Here is a 15,154-nt window from a genome sequence, read left to right on the forward strand (position 1 = left end):
TACTCGTTCTGTGGATGCTTTTCTTTCCTTCCATGGTGAATTTAAGTCACTCTTCAGTCTACGTAACTAACAGCACTGCACTGAATTCTTGGTTCTGGCTTTAGGGGAAGGTGTTGCTCTTGGTGCAGTTGTTAACTTCTGTAAACACAACCATTTTCCCAGGTGTTCTGAATAGGGCACCAACATTATTCAGTTCTGCAGTTACTGGAAATTTATGATTTAGGATTAGGCTGATTGGTTTTCTATATGCAAATACATATTTCTGTTTTCCCCATTTCTTCTCATACCACCTACAAAACAATTTATTTTAATCATTTGCAAATTCTCTGAAAGCATTGTGGATCCACTCATTCAGGCCAAGAGTTTGTCAACGTATTCTTGAATGAAATAAATTAATTTTTGTTAATGAGAGTTTGTAATTCATGTTTACTGATGGATTTCAGGAAAGTATGTTGCTGGGAGGGATTTGTTAAGTAAAGCATTGTAACTTTAAATATGAATAAATGCTCATTCTTTGATAAATAGATTAAGGAACAGAAAAATCTGTAAAAGATAACATTTGGAGGTTCTCAATTTTATTTTGATAATAACAATTGATTTTATATTTGCTTTATATATATATTTATAGCATTTCCTGTGTACAAGTAGTTGAGCTGCCTGCAGGTGTCACTGAAACAGGTAGCATGTGCAGAATTACTGGCATGCATTTTCTCATGTCCCTACCCTCTTTTGTTTTACACAGTCCACAGCAGAAACACCCACTACCCCAAAGCATACGAAGGACAACAGAGAGAGCTTCTTCCCAGTAACACCAGCCACCCTGCATCCTGCCCCAGTGAATCCAGACACTGTGACTCCTGAAAATCTCCTGAGATTGAACGATCTGCATTCCAAATCCAAACCAGCCTCTTCTTCTTCCTCCTCCTCCTCCTCAGCATCTTCTTCAGTGCCTCCATCCCAGGAGCCACACAGGGACACTGAACATCTCCGGAGTCAGAATGCAGAGACTGCTGCCAGCATGAGTGATCTTGCACGTGGTAAGTCTCAACATCTTGGCCTTCTCTGATTTGTCTGCAAAGACCACGTGGTGAGTCAGTGCTTGAGTTCTGATTCTATCTCGTTTTCTGATCACTAGACCATACTCAAAAGGCTGCACAGATAGAGGTTTTGTTTTGTGGTACATGTATAAAATCAATACATCTTTTATTTACTAGGATACAGTCAACAGCACTGAATGTAACTTGCGTATGAAATCATGGAATAGCAGCCTAAAAATAGAACCATGTTTAGATACATAATTTAAGTCTCTAGTGGCATTAAAAGGATTGTTGTTTTTCTTCAAAGAGGTAAAGATAAACTTCAGAATACCTCAAATGTTTTAAAAGTGATTGCAATTGAAATAGACTGGTGGATAGCCTACATCTGACTTGTAAGTGACTGATTAACATAATTAGATGCATAGATACCACAGCCACTTATATGTGTGTAGAGATAAATAATACTGTGAAAATTCCAAGCTTCTGCATGACTCATAAAGTTAGTATATCACCACCATTATGCTTCACATTTGAGAAAAGAAGTATCTGGCAGGACTGGAATGCTGGAAATATATTTATAGTCCTAGTATGGCTGTGTGCAAGGTTAGGCTACAGAAAAGGATTGAAGAAGCAAAACAAATGTTATTTATTCTGTAGAAAGATGATGTGATGTGCTCAGGATGGTGTTACATATTCGGTCCTATATAGATTGTCTAGATGAGAAGAGTGAAATGAGAATGCCATCATGGCAGGCTGACATTGTTAGCAGTAATCAAAATCACTGCGCAAGGCAGTGTTGTTGCACTTTGGGAATGAAGATTAGCCCCAGTTAGCCCCAGACTTGTCTTGGGTGCCCAAAGACACGGCTGTGCTTATTTGTGGGATGCTGTGCATATCAAGGTGGCAGAGCACCTGCTATAGCCTGTACTTTTTTGCATCCTTAGCAGGAACACTGTCTGAAAAAGCTTCTGCTACTTTTCGTGCTCACTCCATCTGCTCACTAGCTTGAACCTTAAAGCTACTCAAACTGCCATAGGCAGATTAATAAGAGCCCAGATAAAATTTTGAATGAAGCACACACATAGAGGCACTAGGGAATGTGGCATATGAGGATACAGTGGAAATAGTGCCTATATTTGTTGGAATCAATGCTGCATAATACCATTTCATAATTAGCAGAATGATCTACTCTAGGTATTTTGTTTAAGTAATCTCATATTGTGACTTTTATTCATATGCTTATGCTTTTTTTTCTTTACATAACCAGGCTTGGAGTCTAAATGCACACAGTCTTCTGAACTCATTGGCAGTGAAGAGCAGACTAGGGAGAAATCAGTTTTCCCATCTTGTTGGGCTTTGGATACAGAATGATATTGAAATTTAATATCCTATATTAGGAGTTGCATTATAATAACCTATAGCAATCTCCCTTTTCACAGAACTAGTGAGAAATCTGTCTTGAGAGGAAGAGGGAAAGGGGAATGATAAGGAAGGGAATGACTGAGTCAATGTGTAAACCAGATTTATTGTTGTTATGTTGCTGAAGGAATGGCGTTGCAGGGTGCTGTAAGATATCTTGGCAGGGTTGTTCTGCAGGGATTCACTCAGATTTGTGCCTAGACAATGAAGAAGAAAATCCTCTAGATCATGCAGTTACTGTGCATTCACTAAGGAGACTGGTAGGAATGACAGTGCAAATAAAGAGCTCTCACATTCTCAGTTTTCAAACAAAACTCATGAGCTTTTCTGACGTGCTTTCCTCTCTGCAATTTCCCAGGCTGCCTTGCAGTGATTAGAACATTTATTTTAATCTTTTGACTTCCTAGGCTTTGTTAAGGTGGGGAGGTTTCACATTGTTCTTTCTTCTTTTATGCTTTCTATACATCATCTTGGTTGAGGGAGATGGAAGAGCTAGCTGCCATAATTATAACCCTGAAACCACGCATCTGAAGATCAAGAGGCTCCCTCTGCAAAGCTCTGATTCCAGTGCAGGGTGTGTGTGTGTTGTATCTGGCTTTCTGCTCTCCGACTTACCTGACAGGTCATTTCTCTAGCTGAGAAAGATACCAATTACTGCTGTGTCCTTTCCTTTTCTTCTCTTTCTAATTCTCCTACCTTTGCTCCCACCTCCTTTAAAAAGGATTATTTCTAATTCAGTTTCACTCCTTTTTCATCTGTCTCTCATTAGCTCTGTTTCTGTTTCAGAGTAATCTGTTTTCATCTTTTTCCTCTTCTCATTTTTGTGACCTCCTCCTCTATCTGTTTGTTTCTGTGAGAATATTGCACGTCAGAGTATTAGCTGCTGTCATTTTCTGTGCCTTCACCTAGAAAAAGTAATGGCTTTAAAAGCTAAGTATCCACTCATTTCTTTTGTGAATGTTTTAGTGGGATTTTATGTCTGGTATAACTAACTAGGGCAGAATACAGCATGATGAAATTCAGCATCAAAGTGAAAGGAGTGGTAGTTTTGATATGAGAGGTTCCTGCAGGTAGGCATAAATGTATGTGAGACTCTGGAAATGTAGGTATTTGAATGCAGCCTGTAGTTTTTTCTGGGGAAAGTAAATAGGATAATTAGGATAGGATAGGATAGGATAAACCTCTCCACTGCGTCACATTGCTCTGTTGATACACTGTTCTGAATTGCTGGAAAGTCATGACTTTTTCATTTTTGTTGTCCTTATCCAAATAATGATTCTTATAAGGGATGGACGGGAAAATTTTCATATCCTATTTTTGAAAGTTTGTTTACTTGGAATTAATACCTGTTTTGCTTAAAGGGATCTATTTAGCAAATTGTCATTTAAATTAAGGGTAGAAGAGTAGCAATTTTCCTCTTCCTCCATTAAATTCATGTGCACTAAATGCACGAAGCACTACACGTTTTGATGTAAAACCAGGAAGTTCATGATATAGGTGTGTGGGCTTAGAAATTCAGAGCTAAGGAAGACTACCAGTTCTTTCTGTAGCGTGCAGGGAAGTTGCAGCCCATGAGCCATGTAAGTACCTTGCTGTAATTTCAGATGTCTTTTATGCAGGCACAGCAGGACAGTAGAGGTTTGAATGTATTTCAGCCTGTAGAGCTTTCAGACTTCATCAAATGAGTGTGCGAAGAAAGTTGCATGAAAGGATAAACAGCACTGTTGTTGCAGTGAGAAATGAATTTAAATTGCTTTAAGTTGTTTAACCTTATTTTAGCTATGGAATGCAATTCAAGCTTTCAGTTTGAAAGGACCTGCAGTCGTTCAATCTTATTTATGATCAATCTCTTCTGCTGTTTTTTTTTCTGCTGAATTCAAAATTGTGCTCTAGAGTACAGAGCTGGTCTCAGCAAGTAGCTCAAAAAAGCTGAAACACAGAAAATGTTATAGACTGACCATAGGCCTGGGGCCTCACATGAGCTGCATCTCACATTGCTCTTCCAGCAGTTACCTGCTGTAAAGATTCTTTCTTGTATGCGCATGTCCTTTGACTCCATGTTCTTGTGTCTCTTGTAGGCAACTTGACTTCTGTTATTTCCTCCTTTGTTTTCCATGTTGGCAGACTTCTACCTCACGCAGAATTCCTCCAAGGCTTTAAAAATCTCATCTTTAAGCACTTGTAACCTCATGCCTGTTGTAGCATCCTTGAGTGCAAGTCACCTGTTAGTGACTGCAGGGCTGCTAATAGAAATCAACCAGGCGGACTTCAGCCAGCTCTGCATCCTCTCTGCTCTCTTTTTGCATCTGCCTCCTGTGTTGGCATTGGCATTCTCACTTCCTCCTATCTGATCCGTCCTTTTCATTAAGCTTTTTATTTTTCACAATGGATGTGCTCTGAAAACAATTTCACCGCTGAATGTCAGCAGGGGTTTTCCTGTTTGTGAATGACTCTTTAATTCCCTTTTGCCTGGTGCTCAGGCAGTTCCAGTCAGCTGTGTCTTCTCCTCTTCCCTTTGGAAGTACACTGATTCGGTTTGCTATTGCAACAAATTCGTTCCAGAAAAGAACAAAGACTAGACTTTCACTAGACTCAATGCCTATTTCTAATCTTTACCCTTTGGGTTGTTCTTGTTGTTCTTTTTGTTTGGTTGATTTTGTTTAATTTTGTTTATTCAATTCAATATTGTGCCGAATTGCAATTAAAGTTGTTGTTGGTTGTATGTACTCATGTTAATCAGTAGGAACAATTAGGGCAGGAACAACAGCTTCCAAACTGGCCTGTGAGGTGATGGTAAGAAGCCTAGTGCAGAGTGTGGGCTGGGCAAGCTTGGGGTCAGAGAGAAATCCTGGAAATGCTGGGAAAGCTCTGCCGTATGGATATTTGCACTAACAGAGAGCATGTCTTCTAGAAACCACAAAGATTTGGAAAAGAACATGGTAATGATGCTGTATTGTTACAGCAAGTTTCAGTTGCGCTAGTTTTAGATTACTGCCAGCAGAATGAATGTTTTACTGCACAAATGAAGGCTAAAGACAGATGTAGTTATAAGCCTACTGCACAGGTCTTGCATTTACAGATTTCTTAGGAAAATTCTCTAGAAATAGTATTATAATGAAACCCCCCTATTCTAGGAGCTACTTTTGCCCAGCTGTATTGTGCTTAATTTGGCTGTCAGGTCAGAGAAGGATGAGAAATACTGGCAGAGGAGGAAGGAGCTTATGGCTTTTGTTGAATAACCAGTCCATGCAATTTGCAAGTAGCAGACCACAGGTGAGTGACTTACTGTCCACAGGTACTGCTGTGTGATGCTCTCAAGTGATGTACTCTTGCTAAATCCAGTAGTAAAGCACAACTATCAATTAACTGTTTCTTATAATGCCATTTGAAAGTTCATATAATTGCATACAAAACCTATTATCTCTTTGATCTAGGCCCACTGATTATTATTATTTTTTTTTTTTTAATTGAAGGGTGTTGGGGATCATTGCTATGTTGTTTGTTTTAGTTTGGGCTTTTAACAAAGAGAGAAGGAAAGTTACTACTGAACTTGAGAGCATAACTTTACCAGCACACTTGTCAACTTCCTGCATTTCTAGGAAGCTTGAGAGCAGCAGGAAGTGATTCTGCACAGAGAACTGCACTGGCAGCACTGTTAGCCTGCCCTAGCATGGCTTGTCCATACCAGAGGCCTGGGAGCTTGGGAGTTACTGTGGGCTGGGGACTGTTCTCAAGAAGCACTTTCAGAGCAACCACCTGTTTTTTACTACCATCAGTGCTGTTCTGTCACAGCTGACCTCGGCGTTAGGGAGGAGTGTGGGTTACGTCTGATACCACTGTCTAATAGCCAGGAGCACAGTTATAAATGCAGCAGTATGCCATCTTATTACAGTGCCAACTTCTGTTCACCAGACTGTTTGAATTTATTTCATTTCAGGGAGCCGTAGAACTTGCGTTGCACAGCTTTCTGCTTCCAAAATTACTCTGATGCTTAATTTTTAACACATGGCTTTGTGTGTCAGCTTTGAATGTAATTTCCTGAATTTGGCATTTCAAGTCAAATTCTTATCTCTGCAGCTATGACTTCATTGTTTGTTGTTGTGTGGTTGTGTTTTTTTATTTTTAGAAATAAACATCATGGCAGGAAAGTGGGAATTAATATGGAGAAAGTAAATGTGTAAGGAAAAGAGTACTGAGTATACTTAATATATGCCTTGGTGCACTGAATGCTGCCTGCTGTGGTGTATGATGCAGCACCTCATGACAAAGGCAGTTACATGATGGCTCTGTTGCTTCTGTGGGTCAGCATTCTTAACCGAGCTGTGTTCAGCTGAACCAACCTGTGTTCCAGCGCAGTCTTTCCATTGACTTGGTAGCACAGTGTATGAGGAAACTCTGAGCTCCTGCGAATTCAAGCTTTCCATGCCCTTTTGCAACTGCTGTATGGGAAAAAAACTGTATTAAATTCCCAGCACGCCAGAGGGAGAGGCAGATGGAATATTGAAAATTAATTGTTTACACATTAGCGCTGTTCTTTGGAAGTGTGGTAGGATATTTACTTCATCGTGTCAGGGAGCAACAGATTAGATGCATTTCCATCAGCATACAGATATCCACCTTGTGTGCTAACTCAGTGATAGCTCTGTGAAAAACTACATGTACCCTGTGTAGCCATTGAAATATAAAGTAAATCCCTTGTCACTGGGACAAATAAAGTATGTATTTCTTCGTGTCTGCAGACACACAATGCAGTCGTTACTCTGTTGAAGTGGTTGGAGGGCAAGGTGGTACAGATCTGCTAAATAATCATGTATTTTCAGGCTTTCTGTCTGACACACAGAGTGCTGGGGAAGGTGCTTTGCACAGGGGTGAAGCCAAGAGGCACAACCACTTTGTGTCAGCCCTTGAAGCCCTTCTCTGTTCATTTCTCCAAGCATGCACTTTTGAAATCGTGTTGGTGTTCTGTTCTGGAGTTCAAAGCTCAGTTCCTTCCTTTTTCCCATAATGAAATGATGCTTTGTGCACGCACCGTGAGTTGCTTGTAGCCTTTCACATATCTGTGCTTTAATACTTCACACCACCTCCCTCAGCAACTGGAAAGCATTTTTCCAGGTGCCAGTCATATTTTCTGGGCTTGTCTTTCAGCCCTCACGCCGTAGGTTTAGTGCATGACTAAAGGGTTTCTCGAAAATCCAGCTAAAATGTTTTATAACACTGGGATGTTAATGTCTCTGTATAGCTGACAGCAGAAGGAAATTGAGCAATGAAGTGCACAGCGCAGCACACAGACAGCAGAGCAGCTGCTTGCTGTTACGGTGCGGCTGCTTTTAAACTTTCTCCACATCTGCAAATTGCCGAGTGCATATTTTCATACAGACATGTCCAAATAGGACATAAATTGTTGTCTTCCTATAATAAAGGGTGCGGGAGTTGTATAATCTCTGTGTTTATAGTGTAGGGATGTATGTATATACTGTATTCTCTGTCTAAAGAGGCAGCGAGAGAATATTAACTGTGATGAAGTCATGAACCCAGCGCCCGCTATAGGCATCTGCAAACACTGGTTGCCCTGGCAACAAGTGGAAAGAGGTTGGAGAGGAAAGCTGGAGTAGGTTGTTGCATTGAATTGTTTTCAGCTTGTTTCTTCCTCACTAAAGCAGGGAGATGTTGAGAGGTATGATGTCCTTCTTTCTATGTGTATACTATTTTATATGTATTTAGACAGCTGTCGGGAAAGGGAAGGCTGACAAAAATACTTATAATTCAGCTCGGTTGGAGATGAACTTTTCCATGTAAATATTCATGTGCATTGCAAATCTGTGGGTTTTCTATATGCTTTTTTGTGTGTTGTGTTACGAGGTGGGAGTGCAGAATCGATCTCCAGAGTGCAGAACCTGTCCCATCTTCCGCCTGGAGACAAACACGTATTACATCTTCCCAAACTGGTTTTATTTTAACCTGGGATTGTAGAGCTAACGTTAGAAAGCCTGCAAGAACAGTGCAAGTACTGCGTATGTATTGCCAAAAGATTTCTTAACTGAGATTAAATCCGAGCTTGAGAACACCTTTGAATTGTGCTGCAGTTATATTCTTGTGCTCTTGCACTTGTGAAGAATTTTGTGGCTCATGAGTTAGTGAAGTCTTTCCCTCCCTGGGGAAAGTTTTTATTAGAGAGAACTAGGACGCTATGTTCGGGGCTGTGGCAGCACTGTCCACATGGTAAATACCAAGAGATACTCTTCAGAAATCAGTTTCGGACAAATAACAGGAGATTCAGCTGTGTGTTGCTTCCTGATTATCCTTCTGCCTTTTGCCCTGTTTGTAATGAAAAAAGATGTATTTGTGCACTGTATTGAAGTATTGGTAGTGCAAATTATAGACACTTGGAACAGGCAGATCTTATAAAAAAAAAATAAAAAATATGTATTTTTCTCATTAACTTAATGTTTAACTTAGAAATAATGCCATGAAAGTGACTGTTACCACAAAAACAAATTTGCACAGTCATAAAAGAATAAAGTCTATCACCCAGTCAGGGGATAAAATTCAGTCAGTGTGTGTGTTTAGCACCTGACAATGAAGGATTCATTACCAGGCAGTGGCTCTGGATGTACTGAGAGATGCAGCCTGATAGAATATTAACAAGTGCTGTTTCTAGAAGTGTAGTAATAGAAATACATGCTTGGTGTGCCAAAGTCCTGCCCTTTCATTTCCATTCACTTTTACATGAAAAAGGGCTGACACACTGCTTTGTTCTAATGAAATCTCGTTTTACTGTGCTACAAATCGATACCTTCAAAAATAGGAAAAACAAATATGATGTAAAAGATGGAGATCTGTGTTAGAAGCTGCTCCCTCATAAAAGAAAGTAGACTTGCATCAGTCTTGCAGCGTCTGGTTAGAAATACACTGCTCAAAAGAGCTTTGTCAGGGGGCATAATTTAGTTAAGTAAAGCTCAGCAAATCAGCTTAAGCAGTGATATATCTTATAATTAAACAAAGATTATAATCCACATAAGAGGTAGAGTTTAGTCATTAAACAATAATGCAAATCAGAGCTTTTATTCTGAATGGTGAGCTATTAAGTCCCCAGTGTAATTTAGTAGTTGAGTACGTAGGAAATAGTTCTCAGTTAGCAGTATAGTTAAAGCTACGGGATCTCCAGTTGGGATGGCTTTGTATCTGCCAAATGAATTGGTGTTTTGTCTCCCTGGTTAACAAGTGGATAAGTAAGGTTCTGTTGGTACTTACCCTAGATGCTGTAGACTCTGAGCCTGTCGTGTTGCAGTAAGCAAGACAGAGTTGCTGTCTTAAGCTGCCTTGCAGGATGATCTGAAAACATCATTTTCATCTTGCTTTTCTTCAGACGTTGGTGTAAAGCTCTATCTTTTCATCAAGTGTCTTGTAGCCATTTCAGTGTGGCAGTCTGGGTTTAGGCTCCGTTTGTTGTCAGCTGCTTGTGGTGTAGTGGGATGTGTGTTTATTGGCTTTGGGCCACACGAGGGCTGATCCTTCTTCATATGGTCCCTTGTATTTCTCTGCATGCAGTTAAATCATGCCTGTCTTATGTAAAGATCAGGCACGTACATAGAATGATCTTCAGCTCTTCTATTTCACAAGCAGGGAAACAGTGAGTTAGAATTTTCCTAATCCAGACTCCTGTTGTTTTACTGCTTCCTTCTTTGTTCTTTTAAGCTGAATTGGTCAGATGCAACTATTTTTTCCTACTGTTGTGACCACGTTTTGTGCAGGAAAGAGAATGAGAACTGTTCTTCTGCACTAGACCATTCCATTTTGTGCTTGATAGAGAGTGGAACATCACAGAACAGAGGCTTCTGTGATTTGTGCTGTAGTGTGTGACCTTTCCTTTTTGGGAACTATAGGAGAATTCTCTGCAAGCAAACTCATTTATCCTAAGGCTTGTATTGGCTGCCAGCTACCAGTTCAGATAATGGGTTCTTTTATTTTACCAATGAAAATTAGTGAATGAAAGAACTGAACAGCCTGCTTTGGTAAGCTTTTTTGATGCAAATTATTCAAGAACCCTGGAAATACAATGCATTTAAAAAGTTGTATCTTTCAAACTGCATCTATCTGACTTTCACCAAGCTCTTTCAAGAATTTCAGTTTTAACTCTACAGTGGTGAAGTGTTTTCAGCTCACAGGGAGTTAGGGGTTGAGAGCAGTTTTCCAATGAGGAAAAGTTGAAAAATATTCCCTTTTAAGTCATGTTGCAGATAAAATCCTAAATTAAATTAGAATGTGGACATATGAGGATTTTAGAGAAGTTGGGCTGTGAATATATATTGCATATGCTTGTTTGCAGTAGCTGCCTGTGTACACCTTACCCCGTGTTAATGTAAGATAATTCATATTTGTCTGAGCAGCCCCCTGTTGTTGAAGGATATCTTCATTTCTGTGAGAGAATGAGTGCTTGTTCGTGTACCTATAGGCTTGAAATGCTAGCTGCTGTTTCACTCTGACCTTCTCAGAAAGGGCTGTCATTAGTAGCTCACAGTAGTCGAGTGAAAACTACTCCTGCTAGGTGTGTAAGAAAAGCTGATACAACTGATACGTAATGATGAGACTGTGCTCGTACACACTAGGGTATGAGTTGTAAAGATCCCAAATTCTGAAGTAGCAGGAGATGGGAATATTAGACTAGTTTTTTAGGCTGATTGAGTCAGCCTATCTCTGAGCATCTTACGTGGCTTCAGGTTGATTAAATAAAGAAGAAAAATGGAACAGATTTGGCCCTGTTGCTGGATGTTCACAGTAATTAATCTTTCTTAGCAGTGAGCTGCACTTCAGTGTAGCTCGCGCCCATGATTGCAGATCAGAGAGACCCATCGATCACACATAGCTCATCAGTAAGGGTGATGGCTTTTGTTTTGACTGCATGACAAGTGATTCACCCCTTGTGTCTGCAAAGGTTAATGGTCAGTTGCATGAATTTGTTTCTTGCAGAGGTAACAGTGTGCTGTAAAACAGATTTTTTTCATCACTTTTGTAAAGAACATTTTTAAAGAATTTGAATTGATGGCAGCAAGTATGAAAAAGTTGTGATTGCCATCTTAGCTCCCCAGTATTTAATTTTACTCAGTCATTTCATAGTTAAGAAATGAGGATTAAAAAAAAAAATCCCACAACTTCTACCAGGTGGTTAGACAGCAGAAGGACTGAGGCTTAGGAAAGAGATCAGCATGTCTGTTAATCTGTGAATTATCTTTCGTTAATAAAGAGGAAGAAGAGCTTGAAGTGCCTTTGGAGGGTCTTGGATTTCAGCAACAGGAGTCACGGCTTTGTCAGCAGATGAAAATGGCCACTGTTGCACCATCACCAGAGCCTGTTTGTTGGCAAGTGGAATCAGTGACCAGCACAAATTCGGGACATGTTTGTACCCAAGGTAGGAGCTTTTTGTGCTTCGGTGCTGAAAATTAGTTCTTCTTTGAGTATCAGTCTGCAGAGGTTGATGGATTAGATATGCATTAGTTGTGATGCATGTTACAGAGCTTCTCTGCTGCTTGCCTTCCAGTAAAGTATTTCAGAGTGTAGAGGCATTCTTGGCTATGTCACGGCTTCGTGGAGAAGTTCTTTGTAGTCCCTTGATGGTTATTCTCTTTGGTGCATGACTCACATACCAAGTACTGTAGCAGCAAAGCCAAATGAAATGCCTCCCAGTACTAGGCTATTGTGCTACGTAGGTTGAGCTTCTTTGAAAGTAGAACTTTTCTATCAATCGAAGTCTTACACAGGGCAATATGACAACACTTGATTATTGTACTGGAATATTTAGCAGAAGGAAATGATTTTTTGTGATAATCAGACTGAGTCAAATTAACATAAAAACCAGCATTACAGCAATTAATGCTTTCTATCCCTCCTCTGCCTCCTTTCCAAGAGAAGTAGGAGTTGATATTTAGACTGGAAAAATGTAAAATTTGTATTTTTCAGACAGACATAAACGTAGATATTCATGTTCAGGGTATCTCTCTTCTTATTTGTGAGAGATTATCTTCTGTCTGATTACTGCAACGTTTCTGGTACTCTGATCTGAGCTGATTGTCTACAAATGGAGATGGGTCACTGACCTCGTTGGAAAGCTTCATCTGTTGTGGCAGTTCTTACATTCTTGTATACTGCTGAGAATATACAATTCAATTTCAGATTCCCTTAGTAGTCAGTGTAATGTTGTTTATTTTTCAGGATAGCATCTGACATTTTATTTTGCCATGTTTAAGTAGCCTTGTCAATTCCAGAAGCCTTCAAAGAAGGATTTAACAAGACTGAATCCAAAAAAATGTATATTAAAACACCTGTTATTACTATGCATCTGGGCTGATCTGTTTTCATTCATACAACTTTAAAAAAAAAAAAATCCACTTGAAGCATCATTATTAGTAAAATATCAATAAATATATGCTAAATACTCAGATTGAATGTGAAAGCATTGTCTCCTGCTGATTATTGTTGCATTTGTATTGTTTTGTGATAGAGCCTAAGGAAGGGCCAGATCCTTCTTTGTCTCATGAGATGGGCCCTTTCTTAGCAACTTTGGGTGGTGAAGACAAGGATCGTTGTTGAGGAGTATGTAGAGATGACATGATGGTGCTAATCAGCGTGGTGTACAGCAACATGAGCACACCAAGGGTCTGGCTTCTTTGCTGACATGATACCTAACGATTTTTTATGACAGAATTTGAAGAGAGTAATGAGGAAGTGTTGACAGATATTACTGTGTATTTTTCTTAGTTTGTGAGGACAGTAGTGGAAACTACAAAGACCTTGTTTGAAAATGTAGCCGACTGAGGGGGGATCTTGACAATACGAATTGATAGGAAATAGGAGCTGACATTTCAGTTATTAAAAAGACAACTCCATAGTGGAGGGAGTTTATAAAAGACTTAAGTAAAACTAAGTAGCTTTATTTGGTGCATTACAGAATGGGGAACCAGTTAGAGAATGCAAAGGTAAGATAATTGCATCTGCAGTGAGTGGGAAAATGGTATTTTGAGGAGCCTTTAATCTAGATGTAGGTGGGTCAGTGCAGTACTACCACTACAATGCTTGGTTTAAATAGACTGGGTTTCTGCTGCCCAGAAAGATTTTTTAAAATTATTATTGATTTCCAGTTGCTGTTATGGAATCCTGAGGCGCTTTGTTCTTCTGGTTCTGAATCATAATTAAAGCAAAACTTGAAGAAAGACCTTTTGAGCTAGCCATATGTCTGACAATCAGCTGCTCCCTCTTCTTTGACATCTGAAATCCTACACAGCTTCCTAACATGTTTTTCTTATTATTTTCTGTTTAGCCTCCAGTTCCAAGCCTGAACTCAGCTCCAGTTCACAGACTTTGGGAAGTCAGCAGAACAAGACAGATGGCACCCGAGTAAAAACTCGCGTTCTGCCCAACATGCCAAAGCTTTTCATACCTTCATCTGTCACCAAATTTCCACCTGAGATCACTGTCACTCCACCCACTCCCACCCTCCTTTCTCCAAAGGGCAGCATTTCAGAAGAGACCAAGCAAAAATTAAAGGTAATAAAAGGGAAACAGTAATTTTTTGGCTTATTGTTTTTATCTTAACTCGCCCCTCAATAAAATACTCGTGCGAAAGGAGCAACTGTCCCTGTCCCCAGTTCATAACCAGAAGTAGCATAAATAGTGGAAGACCCATGCCTGTCACTGCTCAAGAAGCATTTGGATAATGCCTTAATAATATGCTCTAACTTTTGTCAGCCCTGATGTAGTCAGATAGCTGGACTTGGTGGTCTTCGTATGTCACTTCCAACAGAACTATTCTATTTTGTTCTAAGAGGCTAGCTATTATTAACAGGATTCAGCTTTTAAGAAGTGGTGAAATTCCTGCCATGGTTGGCGTCGGAGCTATCGTAGTCTGTATCCCTTTCTTGGGAATTAAACAGAATTATCAAAATGTGTGAGGGAGTTAGTGCAGCAATTGCAATTCTTCCTTTAGTGAAAGCTACTGGAATAGTGACTATGGGGAGACCTACTGGTTAATGTTATGTAGTTTCACATTAGGTTGCCATATCTTTTATGGAAGTAAGAGGGCTTTGGAATGTGACGGAATAGCAACCAGTTGGCTTTTATCCCTGTGATCATGGGTTTATCCTGACTATTTAGCAATATATTCTCTCTCTCTCTTTTTGGGATCAGTCTGCTATTTTGTCTGCTCAGTCCGCAGCGAATGTAAAGAAGGAGAGCCTTTGTCAGCCAGCTTTGGAAATCTTAGAGACCTCAAGCCAGGAGTCCTCACTGGAAAGTGATACTGATGAAGATGATGACTACATGGACATATGAATGAATTCTGGCCATCATCAACACCAACCATATAACCATTCTTGTTGCCAACATCTCTGGCAGTCCAAACATCCTCGTTGGCATTACTCACCATTTAATCTGCATCGAGTTCTTCACTTTCATAACCTTTGTTATCACCACTACCACTTGTATTGCCTTCAAAATCTTCGCCATTTTCCCCATCATGGTGCTTAACAGAAGAAAAACGGTTGTTTACCAGGCAGTTAATTCATTTGGACCACACCGTCACCTTTAACTTCAGTAAATGCAAGGATTTGGGTTTTTTTAGCTGCAGCTGACATCCCTGTACTGTTTTTGCTTCTTCAACCAGAGCCTTGGGATTCAATCCAATAGCTCTTTTCTGTATCATTTTCTTC

The 15,154-nt window shown here is 39.8% G+C and overlaps 1 protein-coding gene across 1 annotated transcript in view; it reads left to right on the plus strand.

Annotated features, from left to right (window-relative positions):
• CABIN1 (calcineurin binding protein 1) overlaps positions 1-14,777 on the plus strand; it is a gene marked incomplete at both ends in the record, with an annotated part of 92,348 nt that extends 77,571 nt beyond the window's left edge. Inside the window, 4 exons of the mRNA XM_079543682.1 lie at positions 743-1,037; positions 11,698-11,862; positions 13,768-13,994; positions 14,634-14,777. Coding sequence (XP_079399808.1) covers positions 743-1,037; positions 11,698-11,862; positions 13,768-13,994; positions 14,634-14,777 — 831 coding nt within the window. The remainder of the gene's footprint in view (positions 1-742; positions 1,038-11,697; positions 11,863-13,767; positions 13,995-14,633) is intronic.
• Positions 14,778-15,154: the final 377 nt, after the last annotated feature.

Source organism: Tetrao urogallus, assembly GCF_951394365.1.
Source record: "Tetrao urogallus genome assembly, chromosome: 17".
NCBI lineage: Eukaryota > Metazoa > Chordata > Aves > Galliformes > Phasianidae > Tetrao > Tetrao urogallus.